At 45.4% G+C, this 16,784-nt stretch overlaps 1 protein-coding gene across 1 annotated transcript in view; it reads left to right on the top strand.

The window, feature by feature from the left end:
* Window positions 1-11,195, top strand: part of CHSY1 (chondroitin sulfate synthase 1) — a 70,553-nt gene extending 59,358 nt beyond the window's left edge. The window contains exon 3 of the mRNA XM_058736778.1: window positions 8,157-11,195. Within this exon, the coding sequence (XP_058592761.1) occupies window positions 8,157-9,749 (1,593 nt within the window). The 3' untranslated portion in view covers window positions 9,750-11,195. The remainder of the gene's footprint in view (window positions 1-8,156) is intronic.
* Window positions 11,196-16,784: the final 5,589 nt, after the last annotated feature.

Below are 16,784 nucleotides of genomic sequence, written 5' to 3'. Positions count from 1 at the left end.
TGGATCTTTAGGTGTGTGTGTGTGTGTGTGTGTGTGTGTGTGTGTGTGTGTGTGTAAGATATTACTTGATAAATGTGGCAAGTTAAAATGTTTTAAAATGTCTTTATTTAGAATGAGATTCCACAACAAATCAGGAATCTTGACTTCAAAAAATCCTACAAGGAAATGAACTTGTATGCCACATTTGGCCCACAGGTTCATTTGGGCTCATATTTCTCTGTCTCTCATTCTAAAATTTGAATTGGTGGCTAACATTTAAAAATTAGGAAACTTTATGGGCACCTAGGTGGCTCAGTTGGTTGAGCATCCGGCTTCAGCTCCAGTCATGATCTCACATTTCGTGAGTTTGAGTCTCATGTCAGGCTCTGTGCTGACAGCTCAGAGCCTGGAGCCTGCTTCGGATTCTGTCTCTCTCTCTCTGCCTCTCCGCTACTCACTCTCTTTCTCTCTCTCTTTCAAAAATAAATAAACATAAAAACAAAAATAAAAAGTAGGAAACTTATACAAAAATAGCCATATTTCTAGCTTTTCTGTAAAAACATCAGATCTGAACCCACTGGGCCTGTGTTCCTATGTGTCCCTGTCCTCCAACTTCCCTAACCTGGTGCACTTCCCCAATATTGCCCCGTAAGATTGTTTTTAGTTTTATTTCTGTTTTTGTTTGTTTTTTGGCGATCCCTTAGGCTATAGCTTAAGTTGCTTTTCCTATGGTTATTTGCTCCAGGGTGAGAGCTGTATATGGCCACATACGGACTAGGGTTAGGAAGGAGCACTGTGAGGGGATGCGTATGTGGTGGCCAGCTGGTGGCCAACGGTGACTGGACCCAGGCACCTGCTGTGAGTCAGGTTTTAGAGAAACACCTATACAGAGGGAGAGCCCTTCGTACACTTCCCTTAAGAGCAGGCTGAGGGCCCAGGTGGTAGTGCTGCCCACTGTGTGCTTTATCTTTGTGTGCAAACTTATCTTTTCTTTGTACTTGACCTTTTAGATTTCCCCTGCCTCATAGGGTGCCTTTAATGTGTTCAGTAAGTATTTGGTGCCACATTTGCGCAAGACTTTGTTCTTTTGAAGATAATTGTGCGTACATTCATTCTTCATAATGCTGCCACATTTGCTTCTTTATCTATGGTGGGGGGTGGGGGGGGGTGGGGAAAGGCAGTGCCCGGAAAGCTTAATTGACTCCCACAAGGTCAAACGTTAGTAAAGAGCAGAGATGGAAGTTTAGATAGTTTTCTGACTGCAGATAAGGGCGTTCTCTTTCCACTGCCTCTGTTGACTATTCACGAAATGTTCACCCACAGACTCTATTGATTTCAGTGTGATCACTTTGCTTATTGTTTTATGTAGAAGTATTACCTTACTACCAACAGTTTTCATAATAGTTTGCCAAGCTGAGTTCTCAGGTCTTTAGAACTGCGTCAGACTTCTCAAAAAGGTATTTAGATTTCAGATTTTGGCACTAATGGATCAAGACACAAACATACAGCTCTTATTATTTTTCTTTCTTTCTTTTTTTTTTTTTTTTTTTTACCACTAGAGGCCCAGCATAATTCCCATGAAAAAATTTGCTTTTTTAAATGAACTCTTTAAAATACAAAGCACCTAATCCTTGAACTTACTAATTGAATGCAAATTGGCAAAGCCTATACAAACGCATTAGGAGAGAGACCTAATAGGGGCATGTGGAGTGACCATATGTCCCGAGAGCCACGGACAGGCCAGTTTACGCCAGTGATCTTGGCCTAATTTATTAACAGATTTTCTCTTTCATCTCTAAAGGTCCTGCTTCAGCCAGTAAATTCTCTGGAAAAACCCTACCTATAGGTATATGAGAATGTTAATTTAAATATATAAAACTGTGAGATGATTTTGAAACTGTTACCAGTTATGATCTCCTGACATTTAGGCAACCCATATTTTCTTTGAAACGTTTTTCAGCAGAAAAGGATAAGAAAAATTCTCTGCAAAGAATTGAAATGCTGCATAAATCAGAATGAAGAAATATCCATCGATCTGGAGCAGTGATAGTCTGTTGATGCAGCTGAAATACATATTTAATGATGGACACTAATGTAAACAGCTAATGGGGAGAACCGTGACTTAATGAGAATGTTGGCCTTCCTTGCAGAGGATGCCAAGGACATTTGCTAATGAAGACTGTAGCAGTCGGTATTTGTTAACTGAAGATTAGATGTGGGTAGTTGATGGGTGTTCCCAGCTGGGCTAGAAGTTCCTGGGAATAGCGTGACCTTGATATTTGTTAGCCCCTCTCAGATTTACCATAGAATGAGTCACAGTTCTGAAACATCTCACAGTACAGGAGATGGCTTTTCCGGAGTCCAAGGTTATGGGGACACTTTTTAGAACAAAGCTTAAGAGCTGTATTATGGACACTGGAAATTAAACCATCAGTAGTGCTGTATGTGTTTTAAAAAGGCTTTCTTCCATGTTTTTTATGCAAGAAATTGACTAACGGGCTTATGGAAGCCTTAAAATCCCCAGGAACGATTACAGACAGAGAATGTGAACTTAGAGGAAAGTTGTAGGTATCTTCTGACTAACCTCTAAAAATCTGAATGAAAGGAATGTTATGTTATATCCTTTTTTCTTTTTTAAATGAAGAAATCTTTTGCAAGACAGAGATGGCGTGAGCGTGTGGGTTCGGGGGAACAGCACTTATTCTGTTACATATGAGGCCAAGTCTATGCCCAGACTAGCTCGTGCTCTCCCCTCCTGTATCACCCCCAAAGGATTTACTTAGTACACTAATATTACTACAAAATAAACATTTTAGACAAAGAAGCCACCCACCTGACAGACTGGATGGAAAAGACACCTGCTATGATCCTAAGAAAAATCTAAATAGCTCCTTGTCTAAAAGAGCAAATGTGGACATAAGTGATCTTTTCTTTGTGTTTATGCCTTTAGCACACATACTCTGTTTTGGGTGAAGCTTGCCGAGACGTCCGACACTATGAAAGTCATAGCCTCAGACGGCCTCTAAAAGATGTTGAGAAATGTAGTCCTGAAAGTGTTCGGGGATGTGATGTCCTGGTGAGCCTGTAAGAAGCAGCAGTCATGTGCAGCAGACCATGCACTGCACAGAGGACTCCCTTTGGAGATCACTCTCCATGCATAGGGTTTTGATAGCCAAGAATAAAATGTGTAGTCATGGACTCAGTTTTCTAGGGAGTAAAGGACAAATAACAACTACATCCTTTGTCTGGAGGGTACTTATTTTTCCTCAAAATACACTGCTGATTTTTACATTCCAAAATATATTCTAGCCAGAGTGACCTCAGACTTATCCCTCATCGTTAGTTACTGAGGATCTCATGTCTGTCAGCCCTCGTCATCTGTGTTCTTCTGCGTTAAATCATGCCACAGTATCTTGATACCTGCTGTGCGTAAAGACTTTCCTGTTTATCATAAATTCACCAAATAACTGCTGAGCGTCTTGTGTCCGGCATGAGCCAGACTCTGGAGATGTAGTGAATGTCTGGATACCAGTTCCCCCAGTCTGCTCTAGAACTCTTTGTCTCAAGTCTGTCCTGGCTGCCAGAGCAAAAACACTGTCAACTGGGTGGTTTAAACAGCAGAAATGTATTTCTCACAGTTCTGGAGGCTGGAGGTCTGAGATGAAGGTATCTGCATGGTCAGGTTCTGGTGACGACCGTCTGCCTGGTTTACAGACCTGCTTTCTTGTGTACCATCTTGGTGGGGACTGAGTGCTCTGGTCCCTTCACCCCCTTATACAGGCCCCCATCCCACCGCAGGGGCCTCACCCTCATGACTTCATCTAAACTCAGTCACCTTCCAGAGGCGCCACCTCCAGATAACATCACGTTGAGAGCACTTCAGCGTGTCAGTTGGGGTGAATTGGGAGTCCGCAGACATCCAGTCCATTGCACTCTTCTTATGGGGCTTACCTGCACTGACTTTCTGGGGCTCTCTTTGCTTTCTTCTCTGTTGTACCTTTTGTTTCCAGGATCCTATGTGATCATCTTTCTAGATGTATTCCTTCACTCTAGAAGGGCACATCCTTTCATAGCTGGGATGGAATGAGTACAAGGTAAAACCGTCCTTGAATGTCTGAAAATCTCTCTTCTACCCTCCTACTCGATGGGTCGTTTGGTTGGGAAGAGAATTCTCCATTGAGAATAACTTTCACTCCCCCCCTGCTTTTAACAAGGCATTGGTCTTTCTCTTCCAGTCAGGACAGAGCACTCTAGTTTCTGGTTAATTTATACATGGCCCTTTTCCTCCTCTTTGGAAGTTTTTCAGATTGCTTTATCTGTGGTGTTCCGAGTTTGTACTCTTAGTACTAGGTAGTTGGGGTTTAATTCAGCAACTGTGTCTTTAATTCTGAGCCCATTTTCTGTATTGTTACTCTCTCCCTCATGTGCTTTTCTCTTTTTGGAATGAATACTTTTCTGTTTCCTGGTTTTGTTTTCATCTCTCTTTTCTGGGATGTCCTTCAGCTTTATCCTCAAACTCTCCTTTTTTTCTTTGGCTATTTTATGTTTATTTTCAAGAGCGTTTTTGGTTTTTTTGATTTTTTTTTTTTTTTTTTACATTATTCAGTTTTTGTTGCACAAGTGCCTTGTCTTCTGTGTTAATGTGCTACAGGTTTGTTTTTTGTTTCCGTTGTTTTCTCTTCTGTTCACTGCATTGTTTCTCTTTTGGCAATCTTTTGTTTCTGTGTTCTGTCTCCATCTTTCCTGTTGGAACCCTCCTTCAGCTGCCTGATGGTCCCTGGCTGTTGATGATCAAGGAAGACTCAGGCATTGAAGAAGCTAACTGAAAGCCCTGTAGGCAAGATTCCTTAAACTAGTGTCATAGCTGTAGTGATCTGGCCTTGGGCGATCCCTTTTGCAGGAGGACTCCAGATAATCAATGGGAATGTTTAATTGATGCAGAAAAGACTCTTCCAGTCTCCTACTGGGAATGGAGAGTGGAGGGTGAGTGCTCTGAGACCCATTTGAGGAAAGGGCTGGGAGCCCTGCTCTTTAGACGTTCATTTCCCTCCAGCTGTCAGCCTTGCTTTCATCCCTGCCCAGCTGTTCAGTGAACTAAGTCCTAGAGGAGTGAGGGAAGGAGCCTGTAGACAGATCTCTTCTGGAACAACTACTGTAAATGATGACCGTGTTAAGAAACCTCCAATACTTGCTCCTCGTGCATCCTGATTCTGTTACAGTTGGTGGGCAGTCCTACATGAATTTGGGCAACACCCCCATCATCTAAATGGCAGAGTAACCTGGAGCATGTCTTTGAAGATGCTGGACATCTGCCAGCGCTCTCCTCCCTCCATGTGCCTATGGTTTCGCTGAGTCCAGCACTGGGCCTCACCCCTGCCTTTCACAGCACCTTTCCTGGGGTTCTGAAGGGCACATTGGCTTACTGTTTAGAGCAGGCCGTTAGCTGCCATCTTCCTTGGCTCCCTTTTCATGTCCTCAGCATTTGGGGGCATCTCTTCCCTACTGTGTTTCCTCTCCCATTCTCTTGGTCCTTGTGGGTTTATTCCTTTCTTACTTCTTTCTTCTCTTTGAAGAGATAATTTGGAAAGAATCATATGGGTTCTAGGACTTCATTTTTAGCCATAAGCCTCTGATTTGTATTTTAAGACCATTTTTGCTACTGTGTCAAAATGGCCCTGAGGGAAGGAGAACAGAATTCTGCAGGGAGCCCCATTGGGAAGCCCTGAGGAGGCATAGTCCAGCCTGGAGAGAGAAGAGAAGGCCTGAGACCCCGGGGAGGTGGGCTGGGCACTAGCTGTCTGCAGGGGGCAAGGGCCGGATGGGGGAGGAACACCACCGGCTTCAGGCTCTTCTGACCTAATTTTGGAAAGCAGCTTGTATGGTTCATTGTGTTTATATTCTTGCAAATGGAGAGACCTTTAAAACAAGCCATGGTTCTTCATGCCCACTGTTAAAAATTTTAAATGGACAAAATGAAAATACTATGTCATCATAACAAATACATATAAATTATTACATAGCCTTCCGTCTCTCATACAGTAGTTGTTTTACTAGTCCGCAGGCATGGAGCCCTGGGCCATTGCTGATTCCTTTGCCATGGTGGTGGGGGCACTGCTGTGTCCTTTCCAGAGCTCCCCCACACCCAGGTGGCATCCTCAGGGGAGGGGGGAGGGGGCAGGACTCAGATAACTGGAGGAAGGGCCTCCGGGCTGCTGTTGGGGCCCGCAGGGGTAAGGGGAGTCCAGGCGCCCTGCTTTCCCTAAGCACATCCCGGACTGCAGCCTTGCTTCTGGCCGTTTGAGTCCAGCATTAGAGTTTTGCTCTCCCGCATTGCCTGGTAAATGACAGAAGACATGTGTAAAGTCGCATATCAGTGAGTGCCTGTGTTGTATGCTATTCCCTGGAAGCAGAAACTACGAGGGGCCCTGCAGGCCGGTCAGGGAGCACCCTGCGTGCGCCCAGTGCCTCCTGGCACACCACAACGGCGGGGATGCTCTCCCAGGTTCAGGATGCTCTGCCTGCCTTCTAGCTTCTTTGACACCTGACTGCTTTTTCTAATTAATTTAGAATTTGGGAACTACCTCAGTGGCTGATCCCATGCACCCAGGTCACATGTTGATCACAGACCTTGTGGGAAGAAAGTTGGAAACAGGGCACTTCCGAGATGTTGTCTTATTCCAGGCTAAGTCCTGCTCTGCGAATGGACCTCACAGGCGTCCAGGAGAGCAAAGGGCCGAGTTTGAGAAGGTCAGCATTTGCCAGACTCGTGGCTCCCTGAGAATTGAGTGAGGGAGTGAATGTGGGTGGAGGCCTTGCTCAGAACCTGGACTGTATTCTTTGCCCCCTCTTCCTCTCTGTCTTTCTGTCTCTGTTTCTATCTCTCTCACCATTCTGTGGAAGTATTTCCCCTTTTTTTCTTTCTTATTGGCTTTATTTATTGGTAGTTTGTAGTATCATATCGAAGAAGAAAACTGGATGTAAAAATGCTAACCCATATATTTTACTGTTACATTGATTGCCATGTCTTAGAAAAAAAAAAAAAAAGACTTTCCAAAGGCACATAAACTGCTTGGTTCACATACATATCACCCTATCAAGCGTTAGTATTTAGCAATATGAACAAAACCCCAAAATGACCCACAAATGAAACAGGACTAATTTATCACATACCAACTTCAATATTATTGAATGGTTTTTGCAGATTTTTATTCTTCGTTCCAGAAGGCTTTGTAGATACTCATCATCTTACCGCTCGGATGTTCAGGGGAATTAAGTATACTCTCTATCTGACTTAAGGAACATGCCGCATTTGGGCTGATGGACCTCAAACCTTTGTCCCCCCTGCTCCCTGCAAGCCAGTGTCCCAGGACAGGGGACGAGTTGGTGGAATAATGGGCCCGTTTGGGTTGCCTGCCTTTTAGCTGGACATTCTGAGCCCGCCGTGTGCTGCCCTTTGCCAGTGCTGGAGCCCCGGTGCTGAGTGAGCAGACCCTCTCCTGCCTGCACAGAGGCCGTGGGGAGGTGCACTTGACACTAGGAACAAGCAAGTGAAAGTGCTCACTTCCAGTGACCTTGCAGAACCTTGCTTCGCCTGTAGCATGCCCTTCCAGATGGCAGGTCTCCTCCCCTTTCCTTGTCTTCAGCTCCCTGGAAGCAGTGTTAGTCCTGCATCAGGTCCCGCTCCTGGAGTTTTTCTCTTTACACCATCCTGTGTAGGGGTAGCTGTAGGGTCTGCTCTTCCAGCTGGGCAGCAGCTCCCACTGGGGGCCAGTCTGCAGGAGGGGGGACCTCGGCTCTTGGGTCCCTTACATGGGCTTGGTGGGGACCCAGGGTGACATTCTCTTCCAGGTATGCTGACTGTGATCTGAAGATTACACCTTTTCTATAGGAAAACTTTCTTAAAATTCGGTTTGCCTTCAGAATTATATTGGCCAATTCTGGTTATTGATGAAGGCTTATTTCTTGATGCAGTTCATATTTCTTACTCATTTCATCCCATCGGACTGCTGGAGATTGGGCTTTACCTAAGGCTTCTGGTATGCTTTGGTGGCTCATTTGGAAAGATTTCAAATATTTAGATTTTTTTGAAGACTTTGCAGGTGTGTAAGGAAATGCGAGACTAGAGGGACAGAGTCACGTGATACTAACCTCGCCATCTTTTTTTTTCCCCTTAACAGATGCAGCAGCTTTTTTATGAGAATTACGAACAGAACAAAAAGGGGTACATTAGAGATCTCCATAATAGTAAAATTCACCGAGCCATCACCCTGCACCCCAACAAAAACCCACCCTACCAGTACCGGCTCCACAGCTACATGCTCAGCCGCAAGATAGCCGAGCTTCGCCACCGTACCATCCAGCTCCACCGAGAGATCGTCCTGATGGGCAGATACAGCAACACGGAGATTCACAAAGAAGACCTCCAGCTGGGAATCCCACCTTCCTTCATGAGGTTTCAGCCCCGCCAGCGGGAGGAGATCCTGGAGTGGGAGTTTCTGACTGGGAAATACTTGTATTCTGCGGCTGAGGGCCAGCCGCCTCGGAGAGGGATGGACTCCGCTCAGAGGGAGGCCCTGGATGACATTGTCATGCAGGTCATGGAGATGATCAACGCCAATGCCAAGACCAGAGGACGCATTATTGACTTCAAGGAGATACAGTATGGCTACCGCCGGGTGAACCCCATGTATGGGGCCGAATACATCCTGGACCTGCTCCTTCTGTACAAAAAGCACAAAGGGAAAAAAATGACTGTTCCCGTCCGGCGACATGCATATTTACAGCAGACCTTCAGCAAGATCCAGTTTGTGGAGCACGAGGAACTGGATGCAAAGGAATTGGCCAAGAAAATCAATCAGGAATCCGGATCCTTGTCCTTTCTCTCAAATTCCCTGAAGAAACTTGTTCCCTTTCAGCTCCCTGGATCAAAGAACGAGCACAAAGAACCCAAAGAGAAAAAGATAAATATACTGATTCCATTGTCTGGGCGTTTCGACATGTTTGTGAGATTCATGGGAAACTTCGAGAAGACGTGTCTCATTCCCAATCAGAACGTCAAGCTCGTGGTTCTGCTTTTCAATTCTGACTCGAACCCTGACAAGGCCAAACAAGTTGAACTCATGAGAGATTATCGCATTAAGTACCCTAAAGCTGACATGCAGATTTTGCCTGTGTCTGGAGAGTTTTCAAGAGCTCTGGCCCTTGAAGTAGGGTCTTCCCAGTTCAGTAACGAGTCTCTACTCTTTTTCTGTGACGTTGACCTCGTGTTTACTACAGAATTCCTTCAGCGATGTCGAGCAAATACAGTTCTGGGCCAACAGATATATTTTCCAATCATCTTTAGCCAGTACGATCCAAAGATTGTTTATAGTGGGAAAGTTCCCAGTGATAACCATTTTGCCTTCACTCAGAAAACTGGCTTCTGGAGAAACTATGGGTTTGGCATTACTTGCATTTACAAGGGAGATCTTGTCCGAGTAGGCGGCTTTGATGTTTCCATCCAGGGCTGGGGGCTCGAGGATGTGGACCTTTTCAACAAGGTTGTCCAGGCAGGTTTGAAGACATTTAGGAGCCAAGAAGTGGGAGTAGTCCACGTCCACCATCCTGTCTTTTGTGATCCCAATCTCGATCCCAAACAGTACAAAATGTGCTTGGGGTCCAAAGCATCCACATATGGGTCCACACAGCAGCTGGCTGAAATGTGGCTGGAAAAAAACGACCCAAGTTACAGTAAAAACAGCAATAACAGTGGCTCAGTGAGGACAGCCTAAGGTCCAGCTTTGCTGGAAGAGACGTTTTTAATTATCTAATTTATTTTTCAAAAATTTTTTGTATGATCCGTTTTCGAAGTCCATACAAGGATATATTTTACACATGATTTTCTTACAAAGGACTCCTTAATGATTGAGCTTTTTGAACAAAAATGTGATCATGTTTGCCTTTGAGCACATTTTCTTGCTGAACGTCATGTAGCAGGCCTGCTTGATAATGACTTGAAATGTACCTGATGGACAGAACTTTCTTGTCGTGTTTCGTTGTGTTTTATGCGTTTCTTTTCAGACCCCTTTGCTGTGGTCCTATGGTAGAAAACATGAACGTTCCTGCAAAGTATTAATGTAACAGAACACTGTAACTCTGGTACATGTTTTGTTGTAACTGGTAACGTTGCACAGATTCGACCTTTTGTCTTTTTTTTTTTTTTTTCAATGGCGATTTTTTTTTTTAAAGCCATTTCATGTTCTAATTGTAAAATAAGGAAATGTGATAATAAGCTGTATCATCATTGTCGGGAGAGCTTTCCAAAGTTGATTCTTTCCCCCAACTTGTGCTCATTGTGGTCACGGAGTTGTTTTAAAAGCAAGGGGAGAAAGGCACAGTAAGATGAATGGCTGTCGTCGTAATTCGTGTGGCTTAATGGACCTGGCATTAAATTCCAAGAAGGATTTGGTTTTTTGTTTTTTTTTTTTTTCTCCTCATCTTTAAAGGGTACACTATTAATATTTGGAATGGCAAAGAAGAATTATTGTAATAAATCTAATGTACACAAGCTAAAACAAACAAAAACCCGCCCTAATGAAAGCATTGGGGGAAAATGTATTTTGGTTTTGTTCATCCTGTCTGTGTTACATTGGTGGAGTTGGCTGTTTCAATCTTTTATTACTGTTTTGTTTTATTCTTTGTATCTGAAATACCTTTAATTTATTTAATATCCATTTTTAGAGCTCGGCCATTTCTCAAGTACCTGTTAGGCTATTAGTATTTATGTGTATCAGGAGTGTGTTTAGTGTTATTTTATTTGCAGTAAACTGATCTCCAAAGATTTCCTTTTGAAAATGCTTTTCCCTCCTCAATTTTTACATTCCTTACTGTTTTACTAAATATTAAGTGTTCTTTGACAATTTTGGTGCTCACATGTTTTGGGGACAAAAGTGAAATCTGTCATTACACCAGAAAGTTCGTTTGTTTTAAAAACTCACAGATCAAATGTGCCTTAATAAATTTTCTTTTTCATTTAGATTTCAAACAGTAATAGACTTGCCATTTTAATACACATCGTTGGAGATCTGCTTATTTGTAAATAGTCTGTTGCTCATTCGGGAAAATAAACCAGTCAACAGTATTTTTCTATTGTACTTTTCAGGACCATTTTGTCTCATTACTCCTGTTTTAGCTAAAGAATTGTATAACATTTGGAGAGTAAAAAACTGAAACACTGATTTATAAAGTTTTTCAAGTTATTTCAGGGGGAATATTTATGTAGAATGCAGTTTGGGAGTGAAATGAAACTTTCAAGCGCCTCTTCCTCTCCCCCCATCCCCCTCCAGTGAACCTGTCCTTTGTTCCTCTTCAGCTTGTCCATTCTCTGTTCTCTAGAAAAAGGGTCTTCAAACCCACTCCATGCCCCATCTGGCTTCCTGGTACGGATGCACCTTCCTGGCCCCATATTGGACTGACTGCGCCCATTGGAATCTGCATTTTAACCAGTGCCCACGTGCTATTGTGTGCACGAACGTTCTCGGGGTTTTAGGCCAGATCTAACTACAGGATAAATTGTGTATGGTTGCTCTATAATCCAAGAATCAAAAAAAGTTTAGATCTTTGATGCCAAGGGAGCAAGCTTTGTGGATGCCAGTTCCAGTCCGGGACAGGTACTTACCGTGTAATGACAGTTAAGACCCAGTATAATAACATTGTGCTCTCAGGAGGGATTGCTGCCATTCAGCCTAATTGTCATTTACTTTGTGGGGATGTTTAGTTTTCCTTTGGAAAAAAAGCACAGATGTTTTTATTCTTCAGTAAGGAAGAGCACAGTATGCGTCCTGATGACAAAGTTAAGTTCTCCATCATGCTAGCTAACTAGAGGGATTTAGGACAGGGTATGAGCAGTTTCCTTCTCAAGCTTGAATGTCCATCCAGTGTCTTGGTGACGCTTTGTTCAAGTTCACCGTTTCCTTCCTACTCCCACTCGTGCTCGTCTATTCCACTTCCTGATGTCCGTGTGGATGTTTACGGAGGTGCTGCCCTCCCTTCCTCGAGATTCAGTCTTTAGGAATGCTGCAGGACCCCTTCCTTCTGGTTCCCTCTTTGGTGGTGCCATGCCCAGACTCTGTGCTCACTGGCCTCTTGGTTCACTCTCCTCCTGGCCTCTCCTCGTGTGTCCCGCCAGGATCCCTCTTCTCAATCAGCAGCTTTAGTGTCTTCCTGCCTGGGAGAAGACTCTGTGAGCCCCCTCCTTAGGAGCCTCCAGCCAAACTGGGCTCTAAGTTTGTGGGGTCATCAGTCTCTTTCCTGCTCTGGCCTCTGTCTGGAGCTCTCTGCACACCACTCCGCTGGCCACCCGGACTCATTCTCCAGGAGCCAACTGAAACTCTCGCCCTGACCACTCTGGGTTCATCCCGGACCCTTCCAGCATAGATGTGACACAGCTGGACTTCATTCCATGGTCATGTGATAATGTCTCCCTCACTCCAGCCCCTCGAGTGCATCTGGATCTCTTCCCAGCGGTACCCTGGCACGTTGAGCCCTCTTGTCTGTGTCCTACGCTGTCCCCAGCCTTGCTGTTAGTGCATGGTGCCCCGTCTGTATGCGTTCCTCCCAGTGGAATGTCCAGCTGGCCTGCCTACCTGTCACTGCATTGGCTGTGACCTTGTGGCTCATCCATACCCATCCATGACCTGGAAGTAATTGCTTCTTCCCTTAAACCTCTGAAGGCCTTCTAGTTGAGATACACTTTGTTTCACTGTTACTTTATTTATACTTAGTATGCGTTGCTTTATTTTAAATATAGAGAAGTATTGAAATGACCCATAACCCCACAAACCAGATAGCCCTTGTTAACAGTATCTAGAAATGAAGAATACATGGAGATGGTTGGAAGGGGGAAGAGATCACAGTGCTGCACAAAGTGGGGAAATGGAGCCTTCCTCCTCCTCTAACCGTCCTGCCCTGAGGTCCCTCCCACAAAGAACCACCGGCTTTGTGTGTCCTGGTGGGGAATGGGCGGTGCGAAACGTGTGTGAACTAGATTGGTAGCATTTGAAACAATTCATTTACACAAATGAGAACCACATGCTTGCTTGGGCACCTGGGCCTGTGTGAGCCTCTTCTTGCCGCACGACAGAGGTGGACCTGGTCCGCTCGTGACTGGTGGACATATTTCTGGAGGGCAGGGCGGGACCGGTGGGCTTTTGGGCGTTGTGGGGACATGTGTGGGAGCCCTGTCCGGAGTGGGAGTGGGAGAGTCTTGTCTTGTGGGGCAGACGCTCATGGCACCTCACCTCTGGAAGGTGGGATTGCTTTCCCAGTCCTGCTATTCTGGGCCAACATGAGGCCATAGTATGCATGTGGACCATAGCATTCCAGGACTTTGGTGTTTGGAGACAGGGCCACGTGTCACAAACTATAGGTCACACGACTGTCCGTCCCTCTTGGCTGCGGAGTGACAGCTGGGAGTGAAGGGGATGCATTCCCTTTCACAGGGTGCTGAGGGGAGAAGGGGCAGGTGCTGCTGGTGCACCCACAGCTGGGGGGGACACAAAAGTAGCCCTGACCTTTCCCTAGTCTCCCCAAACTCCCAACAACCCAGCGGGATCAAGCTCTTGATCTCTGTGGGCCAATACTGTGCTCCCTTCCTGCCCAGCCTTTTGACACATCCCATTCACAAAGCTCGCCCAGCCTCACCCCCAATTCAGCAGGCGTGTGCTTCCTCCGCTGCTCAGCCAGCAGGTGCAGGGATGCGGCTAACGCACATCTTCACTCCCAGCAGGCTAGAGACGCTTACCATTGTCATGTGCGATTGAGCAAAATGACAGTCACATTTTGCCTCAATCCTATGCCCTTGAAGGGTCACTTGGAGGAGGACGACAGTAAAGGGGAATGGTAGGTTTTCAGAGGCGTTCTGATGCCAGGTCTCTTGCCTTTCAACAAAAGGTCCATCCTCCAGGAAGGTGAACTGTCACCTGAGGGGCTGCCTGCCCACTGGACTCTGTCAGCCACTGAAGGGCTCTGCCCTGGCCCCAGACTTCAGGGTCTCGCCTTGTGCTTTCTTGTCATGGTGCCAGCCCTCCTGCACCTGCACTGGCGCCCACCCTGGGGGATTAGGCTGTGCTACTGCATATAAATTGCTGTAATCTGTGCTGCAAAGGAGCTTATGTGCCGCAGTGACTGGGGGCCAGCAGGGAGGGGACCTGTCTGCTATGGTGGCTGCACAGGCCTGCACCCTACCTCAATGGGTCCCACTGTGCTCTTCAAGCCCTGGAAGGATGGGCTTCTGTTCCATTTGAAGGAAAAGGCTGCTCATACCAAATCTGCTTCATCAAACTTGTTACAAGTGCAGTAGAAGTGTAAATGTTGCAATGCTTTGGATCAAATTACAGCAGCTCATTTTGTATGACTTCCAGTAGGGGGAAAAAAAAACTTCTCATGTTAGTTAGTTTTGCTATGCTTCAGCGTTTTGGGGGTTTTTTTTGTTTGTTTTTGCAGAGATGTGAAGGGGGTGGATTGGAGAAGGGGGAAGAAAGAAAAACCTTCAACAGTACAGCAAACCAGATTAAGGGCCAGCTTGTCACCAATGAGTTAAACCATTTACATGCCTGTTGTCAGATACTTTTTAATGCATTTATTTACCATTAATTATATTCCAGTTTTGAAGGTTTTCATGTCTTACTACAACAATCAAAAACAAAATTTTGGGGACACCCGGGTGGCTCAGTTGGTTAAATATCTGACTCGATTTCAGCTCAGGTCATGATCTCACGGTTTCATGAGTTTGAGCCCCATGTCGGGCTCTGTGCCGGCAGTATGGAGCCTGCTTGGAATTCTCTCTGCCCCTCCCCCACTTATGCTCTCTCCTGTGTCTCTCAAAGTAAATACACTTAAAAGAAAACCCACAAAATTTTGTCCTTTGGAAAACATTCTAGCTGCATTTTCTTTAAAACGAGTTGTCTGGCTGATGAGTTGTTCCTGTTTGTTTATGTATTTATTTTGAGAGAGAGCATGAGCAGGGGAGGAGCAGAGAGAGGCTCTCAAGCAGGGTATGCACTGTCAGCACAGAGTACAACTCGGAGCTGGATCTCATGAAATGTGAAATCATGACCTAAACTGAAATCAAGCGTCGGTCACTTAACTGACTGAGCCACCCAGGTGCCTCTGCCAGACTGATTTCTTTTTCTTTTTTTCTTTTTAAAAAATGTTTTATTTTTGGGAGAGAGAGCGCGAGTGAGGGGGGTTTGCAGAGAGAGAGGGACACAGAATCCGAAGCAGGCTCCAGGCTCTGAGCTGTCAGCACAGAGCCCGATGTGGTGCTCGAACTCGTGAACTGTGAGATCATGACCTGAGCCAAAGTTGGACACTCAACCGACTGAGCCACTCAGGCACCCCTATGCCTGACTTGATTTCTAATGAGAAAGTATAATAAGAAATTGATCGAACCATTTAGTGATGCAAAATAGGTAAGCTCTGGAATCTACTTAAATGCATCTGTAATGAATTTCTCTCTATCACGAGCCGGTGATGCCTCTGGCCTGCCACCTTCTCTTTCCTCTTGCTGATGTGCTGCAACTCAACATCTGTGTTGGGCCACAGCCCACTGCATACCCAGCTTAATGCTACATACACATTCCCACTGGAGGAAGGAACACGGTTAGAGCCAAATCTCAAAGGTACCTTCAAATTTATTCTGAATTAAGTTTGGGGCTTTCTCTAGGCAGAGGCTTACCTCCTGTTACAAAACTAAAAGGGAAACCTCAATCATAGGTTCAGAATGCCCTCCCAAAGCTAGAAATGTTCTAGAATACACATTCAAGGTGTTGTGAAGGGAGCATTTTGGACTTTTAAATCTGTCTCCCCTTGTGAATAGCAATGCAATTAATCACAATATGAAAATATGTGTGCAGGGAAATTGAGTCAAGAAGGAAAGATCTTCCTCTTCCACCAGCCTGTTCCCACTTTGGCAGGTTCCTCTGGAGTTTTTATAACGCACTTACAGTTTGATGCAATGGTGTATGTTCAGTGAGGCAACTTTCTCCTTGCTCCCACACCACATACCCTTAAAACCCCTTTGTTGGTCCTTTGAAATCACCATTAGAGGCTGCCTCCTCTGTTAAAGTTGAGAATTTTCCCAGTGTTGACCATCTCGAGTGCCCCATATTGTATCCCAAGTAACACTGCAGTGGGCATTTTGTACTTGGACCATCAGATTCCCAGAAGTGGGCCATCCACCTCGAGGGCCTTGGGACTCGGTGTTTGGCTAATTTCTGACACAACACTAAGTCGTTTGGTATTTTACTTGGTCAACGTTGACATTTTGTCCCTACCAGCACTTCTAATAAAACCTTTTAAAAATAAACTTGAACTCAGCCAACTGGCCTTCAAGAAATACTATGGGCATATTGCACACGGTATCTTGGTTACACCATCCCATGGGAACAGGCACTCTGAGAGTACACCACAGAATCACTACGAAGTGAGAAGAGAGGCAGACAGACTTATTGATGAGTCAGGCAGGGAGCGAAGAGACGCAAGTTCCAGACAGATGGCCTGTTTGGGAATAAGGTACATTTCTCCACCCCTGGGCCACAGGCGTTCATCCCAGGAGACCAAAGGGCAGGGGTCAGGAATGGACGTGGCCAGCTTGAGATCAAGAGCGGCTCTCTCCAGACTTCACAAGGCAGCGGGGGTGCCGGGCGAGGTGTGGACGTGACCAGAGGCGCCAGGCATCCCTCTGTGCAGCCGGAAGGGAGTCTGCATTTGGGGTGGGCGATGAGTCCATTTAACACAGATGGGAATTAATCTCAATATTCAGAGAT

The sequence above is a fragment of the Neofelis nebulosa genome, chromosome 7 (genome assembly GCF_028018385.1).
Source record: "Neofelis nebulosa isolate mNeoNeb1 chromosome 7, mNeoNeb1.pri, whole genome shotgun sequence".
Lineage (NCBI taxonomy): Eukaryota > Metazoa > Chordata > Mammalia > Carnivora > Felidae > Neofelis > Neofelis nebulosa.
This window is presented reverse-complemented; position numbering and strand designations above follow the sequence as displayed.